Source organism: Streptopelia decaocto (genome assembly GCF_964273445.1).
Source record: "Streptopelia decaocto genome assembly, chromosome: 24".
NCBI classification, from domain to species: Eukaryota; Metazoa; Chordata; class Aves; order Columbiformes; family Columbidae; genus Streptopelia; species Streptopelia decaocto.
Window position 1 is genome coordinate 813,700 of NC_138679.1, and position 19,951 is coordinate 833,650.

At 45.6% G+C, this 19,951-nt stretch overlaps 1 protein-coding gene across 8 annotated transcripts in view; it reads left to right on the forward strand.

Moving 5' to 3' along the window:
- Positions 1–19,951, forward strand: part of ARHGEF18 (Rho/Rac guanine nucleotide exchange factor 18) — a 44,678-nt gene that overhangs the window by 19,709 nt on the left and 5,018 nt on the right. For 5 of the 8 annotated variants that reach the window (XM_082072101.1, XM_082072102.1, XM_082072100.1 and 2 more), the window contains exons 11-29: positions 2,067–2,134; positions 4,573–4,636; positions 7,556–7,700; positions 8,480–8,592; positions 8,751–8,891; positions 9,435–9,685; positions 10,416–10,541; positions 11,385–11,502; positions 11,664–11,912; positions 12,753–12,829; positions 13,465–13,643; positions 13,829–13,920; positions 14,207–14,395; positions 15,025–15,162; positions 16,054–16,175; positions 16,663–16,719; positions 17,309–17,356; positions 17,913–18,380; positions 18,564–18,891. In XM_082072101.1, the coding sequence (XP_081928227.1) occupies positions 2,067–2,134; positions 4,573–4,636; positions 7,556–7,700; positions 8,480–8,592; positions 8,751–8,891; positions 9,435–9,685; positions 10,416–10,541; positions 11,385–11,502; positions 11,664–11,912; positions 12,753–12,829; positions 13,465–13,643; positions 13,829–13,920; positions 14,207–14,395; positions 15,025–15,162; positions 16,054–16,175; positions 16,663–16,719; positions 17,309–17,356; positions 17,913–18,380; positions 18,564–18,891 (2,973 nt within the window). The remainder of the gene's footprint in view (positions 1–2,066; positions 2,135–4,572; positions 4,637–7,555; positions 7,701–8,479; positions 8,593–8,750; positions 8,892–9,434; positions 9,686–10,415; positions 10,542–11,384; positions 11,503–11,663; positions 11,913–12,752; positions 12,830–13,464; positions 13,644–13,828; positions 13,921–14,206; positions 14,396–15,024; positions 15,163–16,053; positions 16,176–16,662; positions 16,720–17,308; positions 17,357–17,912; positions 18,381–18,563; positions 18,892–19,951) is intronic. The other 3 variants (XM_082072098.1, XM_082072096.1, XM_082072099.1) reach the window with 3 other exon arrangements.

Genomic DNA, 19,951 nt, shown 5'->3' on the forward strand with positions numbered 1-19,951 from the left:
TCTGTTACGTGGGCAAAAATAATGCCACCGGGAAATCATTACGTTAATTGCTTTTCAAATAGTCTCTAAGAGAACAGAGTCCTTGGATTCACCTGCAGTTTTCTGAGGCTTTTCTGTAGCATTTTCATGTTTTCTAGTATGTTCTCTCCTGCTGTGTGAAGAGTCCTTCAGCAGCATAGGAAACACCCAGAACCATTAGATACACCAACCAAGACTGATATGAGCGGTTATCTTCAACAGAGCCCATGATGTTAACATTGAAATACATTTTTAAGTTGATATCCCTTTCACAATTAGCTTAACAAAGTACCCAGGCTTTTGAAGTAGAATTGCTCCTAATGATCATCAATAGGGAAAGAATTATCCACTGCAATCCCTGAAGATACGCAGGTGTGTTTTACATTATTGGTCAGGGAATGTATCCCCATCGCCGCTGTGCCCCAAGGGAGCCCGTCCCGGAGCAGCTGGACCCGAATCCAACCCTGCGCAACGTCACGGAGAATTTATTCTCCATTTCCTTTTGTGTGCTGATTTCTGGCCTACAGTTTGCTCCTTTGTCTCAGGGGAAAGGGGCCTTTGTCCACCAGTCGGTTGTTGTTGTGGCCTTGTCTTTGAACAAAATCCTCCTTTTCTGGTGACAGGCAGAGGCCTTATCAATGCCGAAAGAGCGAATACGTTTGTTATCCTCTGCGTAGCCTTAGCAAGTGAATAATTTGGATACATTTTAATCACGCATCTGCAGAGGCGTGTGTGGTGGAAATTAGATATAGTGCCTTTTCTTTTGTACAGTATTGGTAGAAATATGACAAATGAGAGAGAAGTTATGGGAGGGAATTGTTTTTGTGGAGGTTCTGTGTGTGGCAGGTACTCCAAGTGCAATGTTCTCCTCTTATTTCCCACACTTGTAGAAGCTGCGTATCTTCTGGGGCTGTGCACTCAGTCTTTCTCTGTCTTGTTTTTACGTCTTTGTTGATTTATTTGTGTTTAAGGCCACGTGAGCATTTTGCTCCTGTTCTGACTTTTACTGGAGTTATGGAAGACACTTAGAAGTGAGTGTTTCTCTGCATCACCCGGAGCCGTAGAGCAGCGGAGCAGCGCTGGCGCCGGGCACGGCCGCGGCTCCGTTTGGAGGAACAGTCCTGAAGTAGTTTTTCCGCTGTTCTTTAAACATAAACAAGATTTTCTCTAGAAAGCACAGTGTTCATCTTCCCAGTTTTGTTCTATTTCTCTTTCCACAGACATGCCTGAAATACAGTGTAGAGTCTTATATCTGCAGACATTCCAACCCCCTGGACACCTTCCTGTGGAACCTCAGCTGGGTGTTCCTGCTCCATGGGGGGATTGCACTGGATGAGCTTTGAGGGCCCTTCAACCCCCGACACTCTGGGATTCTGTGATATGGGAAGAAAGAAATCCCGGTGTCCTTTACTGTCTGAGTTGCTGGTATCCTGCTTCTGCTTTTGCTGGTGGATCTTATTTTATAGACGGGCGTAAAGACTGCAGAAAATATTTGACGCTACCAGTTGTCATCCTGTTTTCTCAAGCAGTAGTTATTATAAGGAAAAAACCAAGAGACTGGATTTTACTATCCTGTTAATGGTTTTGTGGCTTTTGGCTGAGAGGGAACTGCTTTAGTTGATTTATGTGGAAACAATTCCTCTGTGAAGCTAGAAAAGCGGTAATACTCTGAGTCTGCGGCGTGGTTTGAATTATTTGTATGGAGCCCAATGAGTCGGTGCCTTCTTGAACGGTATCAGTTTTGAATTGTGATGCAGGGCAGGAAGCAGCACTCTGGCTTAAAGGGGATGAAGCAGAACACTCTTAACACATTCAATAGTGTCTCCTTGTGCTTGTTTGTGTGAATTGCATTGTCAGTGATTCTGAGTCGCACTGGAAAACCTTGAGCATTTGGTGTAAAAGAACAAAACACACACAGGGGTGCTCCCTGAAACACCTACGCTTACTCTGCATCTCTTCCAAGTTAGGAGGTCTTTCATTTCCCGCTCCTTCTCCCCCTAGATGGGAATGGCAAGAATAATGTCAGACTTTTTTGGTGTGTGTTTCAGATTGTGCAGTGAATGTCCATAAGAACTGCAAGAGTTTGCTGGCTGAATGCAGCAGCATCAGACCCAAGGTGGGTTTTGTAAGTTCTTCTTCTTCTATAATAACAGTGCTTGACATAGTATGTTTAATTTAGTGCGAGTGTTTTAATTTACATGGGTACAGAATATTGCCCTACATCTTCAAGACATCGACTAGTTATTAACTTGTCATTATAGTAATTTATGACAATTTATGCAGGGAAAATAAAGTGGCACGTTTAATACTGAAAATTACCCTTGCTTGCGTCGGTGAGAAGCGTGACTAACCCTTAGAAGAATGCCCAAACCCGTCACCTTTTTGGGGAGCATAATTGAACTATGTGGCACCTCTGAATTTTATGGTGCTGTATTTTAGTAGATTGTGCCATCTCGAAGCTGGTGGAAGGGTGTGAGGGGTGAAGGGAGATTCGTTTACAACATTTAGTTTCTAGTTTATAAGCTGAGCAATGCAGAATAAGCAATTTGATTTCTGAACTGTGATGAACTTTGTATCTTGCTAAGCTGTTCATGTTTTATCTCTGTCACAGTGGCGCCTGCGATAGCTGCCTTGCTGTCTTTTTATTATTATTCTGGTGTTGGTTTTGAAAAGCACTTCCTCCTCCTCATAACTAATTACACTTGAGGGAGTTTCAGTTATTTTAACCTGCAAGTGTTGATGATGTTGTGGTCAGTGGGACAGACTCCAGTCGAGGCCTGTATCCAGTGCGGTGCCTCAGGGGTCAGCGCTGGGGCCGGTGTTATTCAATATATTCATCAGTGATTTGGACAAGGGAACAGAGTGACTGTCAGCAGGTTTGCTGGTGACACCGAGCTGGGAGGAGTGGTGACACTGGAAGCTGTGCTGCCATCAGAGACCTGGACAGGCTGGAGAGCTGGACGGGGAAAAATGTAATGAAATAGAACAAGGGAAAGCGTAGAGTCTTGAATCTGGGCAGGAACAACCCCAGGTTCCAGTATAAGTTGGGGAATGACCCATTAGAGAGCAGCGTAGGGGAAAGGGAGCTGGGGGTCCTGGGGACAGCAGGGTGACCATGAGCCAGCACTGGGCCCTTGTGGCCAGGAAGCCAATGGGACCTGGGGTGGGTTAGAAGGGGGTGGTCAGTAGGTCAGAGAGGTTCTCCTGCCCCTCTGCTCTGCCCTGGGGAGACCACACCTGGAATCTTGTGTCCAGCTGTGGCCCCTCAGTTCCAGCAGGACAGGGAACTGCTGGAGAGAGTCCAGCGCAGCCACCAAGATGCTGGAGGGAGTGGAGCATCTCCCGTGTGAGGAAAGGCTGAGGGAGCTGGGGCTCTGGAGCTGGACAAGAGGACACTGAGGGGTGACTCATTCATGTTTACAGATATCTAAAGGGGGAGTGTCAGGAGGATGGAGCCAGGCTCTTCTCGGTGACAACCAGTGATAGGACAAGGGGCAATGGGTGCAAACTGGAACACAAGAGGTTCTACTTAAATTTGAGAAGAAACTTGTTGGGGTGAGGGTGGCAGAGCCTGGCCCAGGCTGCCCAGGGGGTTGTGGAGTCTCCTTCTCTGCAGACATTCCAACCCGCCTGGACACCTTCCTGTGGAACCTCAGCTGGGTGTTCCTGCTCCATGGGGGGATTGCACGGGATGAGCTTTCCAGGGCCCTTCAGCCCCTCACACTCTGGGATTCTGGGATTTCAGAGACTGTAGCAGATAGGGAGTAGCGTGAGGGGGAGAGAGAGCAGAACAGCTCAAACCTGGGCAATTAGAGGTTAGAGAAAGCGCTTTCAGCTGTTGGTGATTTAGAACGTGACTCTTTGGAGGGCAGAAATGTTCTTATGGGCTTTTTGATATATCCTTTTAAACTTCTCGAGGCATTGTGCTTTTTCCTTTTAAACTGAAGTTTTCCCTTGCTCTGGTGCTTTGATTTCCAGTCTCTGCCGTCCCCTGAACTTCCATGGTTGTGTCAGCCCTGACAAACCACGCCAGGAGAGAGCACAGGGGGGACGGTAGCACACCCAGAGCCATTTCTTACAGACTGTATTTCGATAAATTGTATGTCAATGGCATGTGTAAGAAGGAGAAAGTTGTCCAGATTACCAAAGGTGCAGTTTCAAATGGGCAGTCTGAATTTGGGTTGAAATTGGCTGGGTTGGTTTAGTTAGTATTGCTGTAAACTTGAACGTCAGCAAAGCGTAGGTGAAGACTCTACACAAAGGGTTTGCTTTCATTTAGTAAATTATTTATGATCATAGCTTTAATTTGGCTGTTAATGTCAGTTTTGGTTCTATTTCAGTCTGGTTTATGCTCGATGCGGTTATACAAAGTGTTAATGGCTATATGCCATTCTTCTGGAAACTGAAAATAAATCAAAACAGTTGCTCTGTCAAATCTTTAGTGGTTTCGGTGTACAGCTTCACTACAGGTAGTGCTCTGGTAGGAAAAACGTGCGTCAGTTTGGAGTTTGAGTTTGGTCTGTATGTGTAAGAACACTGTATTTTTTCCTGTAGCAGAAAGACTCGCAGCACAGACCTTCTGGATCTCCACAGAGTTCGCCCCGGTGCATTTCCCCAGGTTTGTACTAAAGAATGATTTCTGTGCTCAAGGCTTATCTGTTCAATTGTATTTTTTTCTTTAATATGTTTTAAAGGCTATACACAGTGTGTTATTGAAGTACAGAGAAGGTCTCTTTTAATAAGATGGCTTCATTTTTTTTCTGTTGGGAATGGCTTGGAGGCTCGTAGCAATCTCCTGTGTGCTTTTATCTCTTTATCTTTTTATTTTTCTTTATACCTTCTTGCTCTGTAACCTCAAAATATCATGGTGAAAAGGGATCAATAAGCTCGTTTTTCATTGATTGTCTATTCTCTGGCCTCTGAAAAGACTAGAACTGTGAACCTTGTTTTACATCAGATTTCCATAATTGTCTATTTAAAACTTGCCTGCAGCTAGTGGTTGCTAGAAATCTCTAAGACAAGCTGGCACTAATGCTCTGCACATAAATCTTGGTTGAGCCAAAGTGGGAGAAGGGATCTGGGAGAAAAAGGCAAGAAGAAGGAGCAGCTCCATTGCAGCATAGGCTTTGAAATAGCTTTTTGCTGCTGGAAAGACCATTGTGGCCACGGGTGGATGATTTAAATGGCATTTTAATTGGTGGATGTTACAAGGTCTGCATTAACAGAGCAGGCTGCTGGGCTTTCAGATGATTCACAGCGACTAGAGCTGGAGGGAGTGGAGCATCTCCCGTGTGGGGAAAGGCTGAGGGAGCCGGGGCTCTGGAGCTGGACAAGAGGAGACTGAGGGGGGACCGTATCAATGTTTAGGGATTCTGTGATGTGCCTCTGTTAAAGTATCATTTGACTTGCGTTGCGAGGTCTATTTCTTCATGAAACGATCCTTATCAAGAAGGAGAAGATAAGCAGCTGTTTGCGTTACCAAGAATGTTTTTGTGCGTTTAAGGGAAAGCGCAGGGGCTAAAATAGGAAACAGTAAGGGATAATGAAAATAGGAAGGTTGGCTGTGGGGCTGTGGTTGGAGCAGCTCTGCGGCACGCAGTCTGGTCTGTGTGGCAGGGTGACGGGGATCGATGGGGCTCTCAGCAGTGTGCAGACACTGCTAATTGAACCCAGAAAATGGCTTGGTGTGGCGCAGGCTCTGCTGGCAGCCCGGGCTTGTTTTCCATGGTCAGAAGCAGAAGCTGGAAGTTCAAGGAAGAGCTGATAGCACAGACACTGTGGGTCCTTACCCGCGGTATAACACTGCGGACTGCAGTGCCCAGCTGTATTGTGTCAACATAAAAGAGAAACGCCTTTTAAGGAAGGTACAAGCTGTGTCGGTTGTGTCCCCCGTTCCTTTCCCCATGCTTTGCCTCTGGAGACTTTTAGATTTGTGAAAAAGAACTTGATGTTCTTGGCTCATGGAGCACAGAAAGACAACCTGATGGCTGATGATTGCAATACTTCCCCAAATGGAAACTGGGGGGGCATTTATTATTAAGTCTTTGTTTAAGAATTCCGCATCTTGCTGATGTCTATTTAGTCTCCTCCTTTGGAGGTGGTGGAGGAGGACTCAGTTTACCCAGTTTGGTGTAGACTGGGACTGCGCCCTACGTGTAGCCAAGAGATTTCAGCCCCAAAGAGGTGTCAGGAGAGGTATTTCCAGCGGGAGAAGATGCGGTGCTATAACTTCTATTAAATGTCATCGATAAAGCCTCCCCTGCAGCACTAATACGATTCTAGTCGACTCTTTCAGGGAAGATTGAATGAGACACAAGCACATGTGGGGTATGGGATACCAAGAAATGCGGAAAAACCTGTTTTCTGGGCAGAAACGCGGCTGCCTGGGTGCGGCTGTGTGTGGCTGAGCGGGGCGGCAGCGCAGGGAGGGGCCACTGTCGGGGTGCAGGTGGGAGAGGGGACGTGTGGGGCTGGGGACACCCGTGTTCCTGCAGCAGAAACTGAATTGGTGATGCAGACCAATGGCTGGAGCTGCAGACCCCGACGCAGCCTCAGGGCACATCGAGGGCGAGGGGAGTTCGGCTGGGGGTAGGACAAACCTGCCCTTGTGCATCCCTGAGATCTCTTCCAGCCCCATGTCCTCAAAAGCACCCTGAGAACCATCGGTTTACACATTGCCCGCCTGTTCTTCATCTTTGCTTTCCTTGAAGTGCGTTTCATAAAAGGGTATATTTTGTCTCCTGTTCCTTATCATTCATTACAGACATTAGCGCTAAATAATTGTATCCATTTTTTATAAGTCTATTCCAGGCTTCCACGTATTGTGTAACAGTGATTAAAGTTTTAAATACCTTTCCAGTTCACAGTCTGTCTAGATTTAAAAAGCATCAAAAAGCTGCAGTATTAAAATTAAATTTAGCTCTGGTATCTATTCCATTCAGTGTGTGCGCTTGCAGATATAAATCACGGGGTAGCAATAAGCATTGCAAAGAACTTGTGGTTTTTACGTGATCTCAGATTTTTCTCGTTTGCCATGAAATGCTCTGTGCCCTTATACGGTGGGGTGTGAATAATTGTGTGTAGGTTCTGGTGTTTTACTAAAGGAGAAGATACTTTGCAATTTCCACACTAAATAGGCACAGTAGGGACCAATTTCCTGCACTTCAGACCTGCTGATTTAGCCAATACAGTAAGTTAAGTGGCAGCTTTACATTTCTAGAAGGATCACAGGTGGTATAAAAACACCGCATCTCGGGGGCCACTTTACTGTGCCGGGTCTGAGGGCAGCCAGTGCCGAGCATGGGGAATACAAATTCAAAAAGCAGCGGCAGAAGCAACACAATCCCAGCTCATCCCGAGCTGTCTTTTTGTGGTTCCTTCTCGAGAAGATGGAACGAGAACGTTTTTTTGGACAACGAGCTCCTGACGTCCAGGATCCTGTCTGTCCTCCGGCCTCATTCGGAGCGAGGTTTGAGAGCCGCCGACCTGCAGTGTGCGCCTCATTTTCTGAGCACCAATTCCATTTTTGCCTCTCTAGCCGCCTCCCTGAAGGAGCAGCCGCGCAGTCTCCTCCTGGGGCCGGATGGCACCCCGGTGCTGCCGCGGAACCTCGGCATGACGATCGCCCAGCGAGGAAACTCCGCGTCTCCGCTGAACGCTGCTGCGGCCGTGAATAGATTCGGGTAAGTCAGCTGCTGCTCGTCTAACGCGCTGCGTTCTGCTGCCCACCCCTGTGAAAACAAAACCAACGACAGAACTGAAGCAAGGGTTCCCGTTTGCTTTCAAGCACAGAACAGATTTGTCGTGCCGTTTAATGCTGAAAACTTACAGTGCAGGGAAATGAATGTCAGTTGTCTGTTTAAATTGCCCTTAGTCTCTCTGTACTATGTAAGAAAGATGTATCTTATAAAATTGGGCAGTATCTATCTGTCTAGATGATGGTTTCTGTGGGTATATTTGTCTTCAGACTTGCTGAAATGCAGTGGTCTCTTCTGCGCTCAGTTATTGCGGGTGGTGCTGGTTCTGCCAGCGCAGGAGACGGCGTTGTAGTGAACGGTAGGACGCCGTGGTTCAATAGTGCACCAGTTCAAAGCTCTGTGCTGGTTCAGTAGCTGTTTGCTTTTCTGTGCCGCAGTTTGCTCCCCCTTAGTGCCACTGCCCTTTGTACCCTGAACCGGCCGTGTCACCAGCTGGTGCCTTTTCCAGTGTCACACCAGGAGCCACGTACCTGCTCGTGCTGCTCTGATTAAACCGTAACATTTAAGTGATGGAGTTGCTGAATTGATTTGCCTGCTGGAGTACAAGGATAGCTTTTGTATGTTCATCTGGTTAATTGCACTATAGTTAAGGAAAGATGCTTATCAAAGTAGGTGGATTATTAGTATTTTTTTTTTGTCAAGCCACTTAAAAAAATGTTGATGTTCTGTTTTGGTCCCTTGATCTAATTTCTTTGGCTATTTAGACTAATTTCAGGAGACATGGATGAAGGTGATTCAGGCTTTGTAAAATTTAAGCAGACGTCGGAGGACGTTGTGTCACTTGCGCCCTCAACAGCAGACTCCATTTTTCTGGAAGGTATGGAATTGCTGTGCTCTTCGGGATTCTCGTGTGCTGTCTTACACAGTCTTAAATCAGCACTGAAGTGTTTTCACTCTTGTCGGTAATGATGTTAATGAGGCATGTGGTGAGAAACAATTTAATAATGATAGAAACTGAATGTGCTTTTGGTCTAGATGCGTATTCTGTGTCCCTCCGAAGTGAAATAGAAACAGACGCTCATGAGTTTGAGGCAGAGTCTTGGAGTGTCGCCGTGGAGCAGCCTTATGTAAAAAGGCAAAAGAGAGATGTTATAAAAAGGCAAGATGTCATTTATGGTAAGAGTATTTATTATTCTTATAACTTTTTTATTATTTCAGAGTGCCACTGTTTAGAAACAAAGCATTAGTGGTGAATTTTATTGGCTCCCGTTTTGACCTGTGCTTGAAAACTAAAACTGAGTGAAGATTTTCAAGTCTGGTTTCAAGTCTGTTACCTTTCTTACAGAATCACAGAATGTCAGGGATTGGAAGGGACCTCAAAAGGTCATCCAGTCCAATCCCCCAGTTCTCTGTGTGCTTAAGTCTCCTGTTGATGGTTTTGTGCAGCCCATGGTTCTCAGTGTGCCTGTGGGTGCAGCAAAACCCAGCCGTACAATTAGGGAACAGCTCCACTGCAACCGGGAGATGTCGTTAAATGGGTGGGTTTAGTCACCGACTGGGAGATTAACAGGGCAAATTCTCGAACTTCCCATCAGTGATGCAAAGATCGTGGTGAGGACGAGGGTGGTGCAGAGACGGTGGCTTCCGAAGCCTCCCGGTTCGTATCTCTCCGGTCGCTGCACAGCGTGTTAATGATTTGCTGTATTTCCCCCTGGCCAGAGCTGATGCAGACTGAGATGCACCATGTGCGGACGCTGAAGATCATGCTGAGGGTGTACTGCAGGGCCATGCGGGAGGAGCTGCAGTTCCCGCACGCCGTCATCAACAAGCTGTTCCCCTGTGTGGACGAGCTGCTGGAGATGCACGGGCAGTTCCTGCTGCAGCTGAAGGAGCGCCGCAAGGAGTCTCTGGAGGAAGGCAGTGACCGGAATTACATAATCCAGAACATTGGAGACCTCTTGGTGAAACAGGTGTGAATTGAATTCTACCAATGTTGTCGACACTGTTAAATTTCTAAAAGCTCACTATAAGGTTAAAGTTACGTTATGTAAAGATTGATTTAATACTGGATTTAAGATTATCCTCCCAGTGTGACGTGTGAATAAGACTCAAGGAACATATCTGGTCACAAATAACATGAAACATTCATTGAATGTTCTTCAGGCAAGTGTGTATACATGTTGTGGGATGTGTAACTGCACGTGGTTTGGTTCTGGTTTTCGTCTCTTTCCACAGTCAGGTAACACGGTCTTGGTGTCCATCCCATACCTGGCTCTCCTGCGTTTAATGCTGAGCTTTGTGGTTCTGACCTTTTAAAAATGCAGTAAAGATCCTTTGAACTCATTGCCGCTGTAGCACCCATTCTGCTCTGGAGCAGACACAATGATTTGTTTCATATACCATGACCATTTTTTGCCCTTCGCCTTTTACCCTTCTCAATATTTTTAAGTGCAGAGGCCCAGAAATGTTTTTTTACATGCTCATAATGGCGCTATCATGTAATACCGGGTTATCTTGTGGCATCCCCAGCTCTCATATGTCACACAGAATAGATTTATCATTCCTGGTACAGTAGAAATTGAAATATTGCAGAAATGTCTCAACACCAGTTACCATCAAACCGTGTTACACCTGGGGCTTGTGGAGGAGGCAGGTTTGCTCTCCATGATTCACGTCTGTCACTCTTCTGTTTCCAATTAGTTTTCAGGTGAAAATGGGGAGAGAATGAAAGAAAAATATGGCGTGTTCTGCTGTGGCCACAATGAAGCTGTTGGTCACTATAAGGACCTGCTCCAAAGCAATAAGAAGTTCCAGAACTTAATAAAGGTAAACAGCAACCAGAAATCTCCTGTTCTGACTGTGCAAAATACACTTGGCTGCTTTAGGTTTTATTTTGTACTTAAAGGTCTCTTAAATTTGAATGAGCAGGCTACAAAGCATGTTCTTGTTATTTGAGGAGGTGTTGACTTCTTGTGTTTTAGATCTTTTGAGCTGTTTAGACACAAAGCCGCAATTAACAGGTGATAAATTTGAGGCTGGGGAACAGAGTATTTGTTCTGTTCGTGGCTCTGTCACTGCGGCCACCTTTGGAAATTGGCTCGATAATAAATGAAAGCAAGTATAGATGTTGTTTGTGAACTACTATAGAAAAAGCAGGTACTCCTAGTCAGCTTTGCCCATTACACCATCTGTCCGGATGGGATGCACCCGCGGTGCTGGGGGAGCTGGCTGAGGGCATTGCTGGGCCGCTCTCCTTCATCTTTGCCAAGTCTTGGGAAGCGGGAGAGGTGCCCGAGGACTGGAGGGAAGCGAATGGCACTGCAGGCTTCAAAACGGGCAGGAGGGAGGAGCCGGGGAACCATGGACCGGTCAGCCTCACCTCCGTCCTGGGCAACCGATGGAACGACAAACAGGCAACTGAACAGTTCAGGCTTGAAACTTGCTCTGTTTGGCTCCAGGTTTAGTTGATAGTAGTTAAAAATAATACCTACAATATTTTTCTAGTAGTAAAATCCATTTTTTCATGTTACCAGGAATTTTGCCTTTGTAAAAGAATGCAGGAGATTTTGTAGGAAAATGTTTTGAGACAGAAAAATGTGCAAATGGAGAGGTGAGGAGTTAGAAGAGCAAATATATACAATGGTGTGATGGGTCTGCCTTGTTTTCTAGAAAATCGGCAACTGTTCCATCGTGAGGAGACTCGGAGTTCAGGAGTGCATCCTGCTCGTTACCCAGCGCATCACCAAGTACCCGGTCTTGGTGGAACGGATTATTCAGAATACAGAAGGTAGGTTGCTTGATCTTTTCTAGAAGCCTCCCGGTTGTCTGCTGATCCTTTTTCTCCTGTGTTTTGCGTGGTCTTTCCTTTTTGTGTTCAGTTGTGTTTGGGTGGCTCATGTCTTGCACTCCAGAGTTGAAGAGGTGACTGACTGCTACTCTTTCTCTTAGCTGGAACTAGAGATTACGAGGAGCTCACCCAAGCCCTTAGTTTAATTAAGGACACGATCACTCACGTAGACGCCATGGTAAATGAGTGCGAGAAGGGGCAGCGCCTGAAAGAGATTATGCACAAAATGGAGCTCAAATCTTCTGGGAAATGCAAGAATGGGCTTTTCTTCCGGAAGGATGACATGGGACGGAGGCGGCTTCTGCTGGATGGGATGCTGTACTGGAAGGCTGCGTCAGGGCGACTCAAAGGTAAAGGGGCAGGATGGGCTAAAGTACAACTGGGAAACAAGATTTCAACCAAAAAAAGAGATTTTTTTATTTTTTTTTAGTAACTGTTTATTACTTGATCGATTGAGTATAAAATAAGATGACAATAACCTGCTTGTTTAATAGGATATTGGAGGAAATAGCACTTGTTCTATTCTTGGCTTGTCCAATAAGCATCTTTATAATGGTGCATGATAAGTTCCTTATGCTGTTTGCTTATTATCTGCCTGATCTGCTTTCCAATTCAAGAGGGAGGTCTTCAGATGACAAGGCTTGAGTCATCCTGACTTAGTCTCCTGTGAGAAGGATTATCTTGTGCGAGCTCTGCTTCACACTTCGAAAAACTGTGCCATGTCAACCCCACGACACCTTAGTTCTCCAAAATGTTTGTTTTGCCAGAACAATCAAACCAGCATCCATGCGAATATTTTAACAGCTTCATTGCTCAGCTGTTCAAGGAGAAGCTTCAACGGCCCATAAAATGCAGCCAGGAGTAGGTGGTACTGTGAACATGTGCAGTTCCAGAAGGTTCTGCTGTTGAGGGGGACATGTTCCCTCGCGAGTGTTTGAGTCGATATGGAAGGTGCCCATGTAGGTGTTTTCAGGCTTTAAATCAGCTCGATTTGTATTGCGCTGGTTCTGCACAAGCGCAGGCTGTGGGCAGCCCAAGTGGAAGGCCATAGCAGACCCAGTATTGCAAATGTTGACAAGCTGTTCTCTGACCCACAGGAAATTTAAGTTTAAATCAAGTGGTTTGGAGTCTGGACCAGTTTTCCTGCTTTAAAAATCTGCCTTTGTGTTTTTTTTTCTCTGTTCCTGCAGATATTCTGGCAGTCCTGTTGACTGATGTACTGCTGCTCTTACAAGAAAAGGACCAAAAATACACATTTGCGTCAGTGGTAGGTATTGTTCTCCTTATTTAATACTTTCTCTTGGAGTATTTTATGCAAGTGACAGTAACTACAGAAGAAATACAATTAGAAATGTTAACGACTTGTTATGGTAGGTTCAGAAAAGTTAATGAACCAGCCCGCTATCGTAGAATCACTTCTTCCGAAGCAATTCTGGTGCTTGTTCCACTCTAGAACGTTCAGTGGATTCACTCGCTTTTCCAGGGCATTTCCACAGGTGTCCTCAGAGCAGTTCACTGTGAGCATTTTGTCCTGATCTAGTTCAGCTGTGGCTCAATAGAACTGGTAACAGAAACTAGTGGTTTCTTGGATGTATTTTTTTTTTTTCAAGACATGAACATTAGAGCCGCATTCTAATGGCACTCTGACACTCTGGGATTCTGTGAACTTGTTTCTCCTTGAGCAGCATTAGGTGAATCTTTGAGCTGTAGTTTATTTGATGACATTGTTTTCATTGCAGAGACTCTGGTTGATGAGTAAAAAAATGACAATGTCAAAAGTGTCATGTGAAGAGGCCATAGCAATAAAGTTATAGCATTCGAATGTTATGGCTCTGTATGAGGAAGCACAAACCCTAGAGAATGTATATAATGTAGTGCAATAAATTATATTTTGTTTTACAGGACTCGAAGCCACCAGTTATCTCATTGCAAAAGCTGATTGTGAGAGAGGTAGCTAATGAGGAAAAGGCAATGTTCTTAATTAGTGCTTCCTTAAAGGGACCAGAGATGTATGAAATTCACACGAGTTCGAAAGAGGAGAGGAATTCCTGGATGGCGCACATCCGCAGGGCCGTCGAGAGGTAAGCGATGGGTGAGAGCAGGAGGGTCTCCTTTCTTGCTCATCTGTCTGCTCTTCACAGCACTCAGAGGTGAAGACTGACACACGAGATAAACCACATCCTGGGCAAAAGCTCCAGGTTGAATCCTGAGATGGTTTTAAGTCATCTTGTGTGTGAAACCTATCTCTTTCTCCCCCTTTTTACAGCTGTCCCGATGAAGAAGGAGGAACGCTCAATGAACCCGAGGCGGAGAGGAGGCTGGCTGAAGCACGAGCTGCTAAGTTAAAAGATTTTCAAGGTAATGACTTAATTACATATTCCACGAACTGCTTCTCGGCATCATTTGTGATTCATGACCGTATTATTCTTTTATCACGTGATGTGATCAAGTTTCTCCTTCATAAGTCTTTCAAGGTAGTGCAAGAAATAAAGTTAAATAAGTTAAATAAGCTTTGTATGCTCCATGAGTTAACTGTTAATATATCTCTGCATTTGATGCATGAAATGAATAATGATCTTCCAGATTGAATGGTGTACTCTGACAATGCTCAGGAAGACAGAACTGAGTTTGTTTCTTCCTTTAGAGCGTTTGAACATGAAAGATGACCTGATTCTGCAAAGCCTAACTGAGAAGCAACAGATTTATCTAGAGATGTCTGAAATGAACGGGTTTGAAGACCATTCGCAAGGATCCCGATCTCGGCTGCTTCTTCGGGCGGATATCTCGGAAAATCTGCAAGGAGAGGCTCTTCTGAAGTCCGCAGTGACGGAAGGTAAGCGCAACGTGGGACTCACTCCGGTGCAAGGGTGAGAATAAGCACGTACAATCCAAGTACAGCTCCTGCAAATCATGCTGTAATAACATAATGCTTGTATGTAACCCTGTTCAGCCATCCCTGTTCTCAGAAACAACCTGCGAGACAGGTGATGCGCACCTGTGCTTTTAGGCAGAGGAACCTTCTTCACAGCTTCAGTGGTTTTATTTCTGAGGATCAACCAGTGGAGTCTTAGGATGAGTCTGTTCAGATGGGTAACGGAGTGCTTTAATAATACACCAGTCCTGAAATATAATGTTATACGAGGGTTATAGATGAAAACAGCCCATCTAAATATAGTATATTTAGAAAGAAAATAGGCACAAATATAATTTTTATTTTGTGGTTAAATAAAAAAGAAAAATTAAAGACTTGAGGCAATCATCTTTATATGTGCAATACAAAGCGCCTGTTGTAAAGAGCTACTCACAAAGGAAAATTCATCTGCACTGCAGGAAATCTCTCAAGCTGCCCCATCTTAAGGTACTTGATGGTTGAACGTTCTTCTCTTTTAACTTGTTACCATGATGCATTAGTCTCGCTGCATAGACACAGCTGTTTACATGACGTGTTCTCCTCTTTCCTAGCTGAAAATCTGCAGAACCTTATCTTCACTCACTTAGGCAATGGTTCCTGTCAGCCTGAGGACGTCTCGGGGTCAGGGCTTCCCAGGAGAGCAGAGACCTTTGGAGGATACGACAGTAGTCCCGCAGTGTCAAATAAAAGTAAGAAAGGCACCATTCGGCGTTCTTCTGAGCGTCGTGGCTCTTCACGGTGTTCCTCTGTGCAGACAACGAGATAAAGCAATGAGTCAAGTGAGGCTCTGACATAAGGAAGCTTCACCAGGCTCTAAAAGGAAGAGAAGAGCAAATTTCCAGCATGTGCTCTTACCACGTTGTGTCTTTTGCTTCCCATACCAACACTAGAGAGCAGAGTGGGGCAGTGTTACGCTAAGGGCATTACCTTAACCCACACTTCCTGATCACCACAAGTCCACACAGGATTTTAATTTTGTGGATTAAAAAAATAAACTTGAAAACCTAGACAATTGGAATATAGCTGCCTGCTTTGGGTTTGGAGGCATGAAAAGTTTTTTCCACTTTGTTTTGTATCCTCACTGTCACTAAAGGGTCACTGAATCCTTAGATAATATCAGTTGTCCTTTTGGCACAGATGCTTAATCAGTTAATTATCAGTGGAAGTAATAGATACTATTTATCTCCATTTTTGCCTCATGCATTTATTGAAAAAATGCTACAGTGGTGCTGCTTTGAATAGAATTTTTTACTAGCGAGTGTTCTGTGTTATGAGCTGGCAGTTCTGGCAGCCACAGACAATCGTTTTCATGCACACGTTGTGGCTGCGGCACTTAAAATAGTATAATGTAACTTGAACTTCCTCCCCGTATTTATCTCAACCCACTCTCCTCAAGTTTTTATACTTTTTGAGCAGTCCTATTGTCTCCTCCTCCACTTTGAGTCAGCGTGGAGAAGCCGTGCAGTTGCATATTGGTTCTAATTCTTCAAAGTCACTTTTTTGGTTGCTTGCTCTGCGGTACAGCGAGTTTTCACAGGCCTGTGCTGCTGTGAGCTGCTCGGACTCTGCTCTTCCTACAGGTGGTCACTTCAGGAAGAACAGCGGTGGTGACCAGAGGCCGTGGGACTGGAGGGGCCCTGCAGTAGGTCCAGATGTGCAGCTCCATGACCTCCCTTCTGATGCAGAAGAAGGATCTCAAACCGTACGTTGGGCTCATGAACGATTTAAATTCATTTCCTCGTGTTCCTCCTTGTAGTAGTGGTGCAAAACTGATCTTGCACAGAATCGACTGGGTTGGAAAAGACCTCAGAGATCATCCAGTCCTACCCTTGGTCCAGCTCCAGCCCATTGACTAGATCAGGGCACTAAGCGCCATGTCCAACCTCAGTTTAAAACCCTCCAGGGCGGTGAGTCCAGCACCTCCCTGGGCAGCCATTCCAATCCTGACCACTCTCTCTGCACAGAATTGCTTTCTAAGCTCCAGCCTCAATTTCCCCTGGCAGAGTTGAAGCCCATGCCCCCTTGTCCTATTGCTGATGCCTGGGAGAAGAGCCCCTCCTAAACCCATGCTGGCTGGGGCTGATCCAGAGTTTAAAGTCCCTAACAAGATGAACTGTTCCAGCTTGTAGCAGCACTACTGCTGCCAAACAACTGTTCTAGCGCAGATGTTGCTTTTGTCTCTTTGACAGAGTGATGGAACGAGGCTGGATGACAGCAGTGGTGTTCAGCCCACCATAGAATCTCAGGTACGTTCCTTCGGCTGTTAGGAAATCTCACGGGAAATAGCCAGATAATCATAACAATGTGCAAACCCAAACCAACCAAACAAAAAACCCCACCAAAAAACTCTATTTCTAATGTCTGTGGAACCACAAGCACATTAACAGCCTGTACCTTATGACTCTAGCGCATTATGAATGCAGAGATAAAAGTCCTGTTAGAAAACAATGATGGGTTCTGGCTATATAGAGCACATTTGGAAGCGCTGCCTGACTGCTTGTCCTGCGTCTGTGGGGGAATTGCGTGTTCTCAGCTCACTGACAAACCTCGTCAGAAAGAAAACTGAGGATGGAGTTTGCTCTCTGGAACCCCAGTGAGATTTGCTGGACTCTTATCTACATCTGTGCAAGGACTAATAGACTGAAATTTGTCGTGCCAGCTTGTTGCTCTTTTGGCTGTTACTGTGTTAGAGACACTTGTAGCCAGGCGTCCATTGTGGTTTTGTACAGATATTGTTGATTGTGTTCACTGTTTAAAAAAATATATATGTCTAATGCATCCAAACTGAACTCTCTTCACGTGTCTAATGTCTTGTTTTCCTCCCCTTCTCTTCAGCTTGTTCAAAGGATACAAACGCTGTTACAGCTGCTCTTCAGTCTCCAGGTAAATCACTATTTACTATCCGAGAGGTTTGTTAGGCATTAAATGTAGTAAAATGTATGCAGGTATGGAGAAAATATCCCCCCAAGCTAGGGTGAAGTGCGGAATTTAGGACCCAAGACTCAAGGAAACAGGCACTGTGGTGTTTTGAAGAAGGAAGCGTTGTCTTAAGCAATTGTTTCCTTTTTCCTGCTCACTTAAGTGCGGTTCTTTTGCTCCTTTGAGCTCCAGCTGCTCTCCGTGCTCATTTCTTCTTAAAATTGTTGTTGATATACACGTGTGTGTATTAGTTCTTTTTACTGTAAGCTTGGAATCAGCAATATATTGACTGATTCGACTCAGCGTAATAATTCTAGTGCAATAATTGTTAATTTTGACATACATAATCATAACTTATTTTCTTAGCCGTCTCCAGTAGCACATGGGCTGTACAACTTGGATCTGCTCTCGATGACAAAAAAGTCTCTGCGATCTGACCTGGTGGATGCCGTTGTCTTTGGTTTAGACGTGCGTGGTTTTTGAACCCACGTGGCTTACGCTGAACTTATTTCCCCTGCAGGCGGTGATATCTCAACAGGACAGCTACATTGAGATGCAACGAGCCACCATGATAGACCGGGAGAAGCAATACCGGCTGCAGTCTACACGGGGCAACCTGCTGCTGGAGCAGGAGAAACAGCGGAACTTCGAGAAGCAGAGGGAAGAGCTGATGAACGTGCAGAAGCTTCAGAGCCAGCTGAAGCTGGAGCAGCAGCGCCTGGAGCGGGAGAGGAGCCGGCAGCAGAGGGAGTTTGAAATGACGGAGGCTCGGCTGCAGGAGCGCGAAGAGGGGACTCGGCAGCTGCGGGAGAAGCTGAATCAGGAGCGGGAAGAGCTGGAGCGGCAGCGGGAGGCCTATCAGCACGACCTGGAGAGGCTGCGGGAGGCTCAGAGAGCCGTCGAGAAGGAGAAGGAGCGTCTGGATCAGCTGCGGAAGCTGAAGAAGCAGAACACTGTGTCGGGCACGTTTTCCCCGGAAATGGGACAGGTGAGGAGTTTGTTTCGTGGGCTTTCATTTCTGTTCACTTGGTTGCTTTTGGGCTTCATCTAATCAGTTCTGTTTTGCGCTAGAAAGTGCTTTATGTTCTCAGGGCTGAGGGTGGGCTCTCCTTGTTGTATCTGAGAGGCTGAAAATTCCCGTTTGACTGAAAATGCCTTTTTCCTCACGTAGGGCCAGATGGTCAGTCATTCCGCCAGCTTCAACGGAGAAGGGCTGGAACCATCTCTGCCCGTCTTGAAAACCTCGGTGAGGGTGAGCGTCTCCGGGCTGGATTACCTGGAGCGGCCGGACCTGGTTCGCAGGGACAGCACCACTCTGGAAAACCGTCCGGCCCTCGCGTTGAAAAACGAAGTGCCAATCCACCTCCTGAGCGCGACCAATCAGATACAGAAACCGGCTGCCGTCCAGCAGCAGATTCCCACTAAACTGGCCGCTTTTACAAAAGGTAGCAAAGAGAAAAGCGGGAAGAACAAAGCATCTCATAGGACAGACAGTTCAGGTGAGTGTGTCCAAATGCATTTCTGACCGGTGCCAGCATCACTGGGAGACAGAGCACTGTAGTTTCAACCTCTGTCTACCCACACGGAGCCCAGAAATTAATATATTGTTAGTGTGCTTACTGCAGTTAGCAGGCTCTTAAAATCCTTAAGTTAGGAGTTACATGTGTATACTATTTAAATTGGAAATATAGCCCAAAGGAATAACATTGAAAATGGAGTTCTGTGATCCACCAGGACAGAGTGATGGTGAGAGTTTGTAAACCTGGATGTAGAATCTTCTCACCCAACTGTCGTGTCAAAGGAAAAGAGCAAATGTTTTGCTTGTTCTGCATGAGTGAGATGGTTTGGAGCTGGCTTAACCTTTTCTCACTGCCGTCCAGAGCTGGAGCAACACTGAGCGCAGTGCCTTTCTTAGCACCAGCCAGTCATTAAATACAGATCTACAGGCCAGAACTGAGATGCTGTGTGTGTTGTAGAGTTGAAAGGGGCTCATTTTGTTAGAAATAGAAGCAAGTAAAAATGCAGTTGCCTTGTCCCGGTGTAATTTCTGCTGGTAACTGCTAGGTACCAAAGTAGCGATCCTTGCCAATGACAGACACAGTAAAAACCACTTACTTGCTACTGCTGAAAATAGCTTTACTGCCAGTTTAGGAGCATGGCCTGTCATTTTAAGTTACAAAATTCTCTTTTTAGCCTTGTATAGGGTTCAGACTTGGCGAGTTTACGTGTCGCTGGGGCCTACACTGCTATAGCGGCTCAGGGCCAGACCTTCTGGTGAGGGGAGGCGGAGGGCTTGTGCACGTTCTAGAAACATCTGTCTCTCTTGTGCCTAAAGTTTAGTACAATTACAAGCTAATGTTCCTGCAGAGAAACGAAGGCTAATATCCTCTTATCCTGAATACCAAATGCTGGTAAATGGCAAAATAAAGCTCTAATACCGCATCTCCCTAAGTTTATTTGTAATTGCTCTTACATAATGATCTCTGCAGTGGAAATGTACTTAATGGTGTTTTTCTGGAATTTATATGGAAGGTAGAAAACACAAATGCGCTGGTCTGT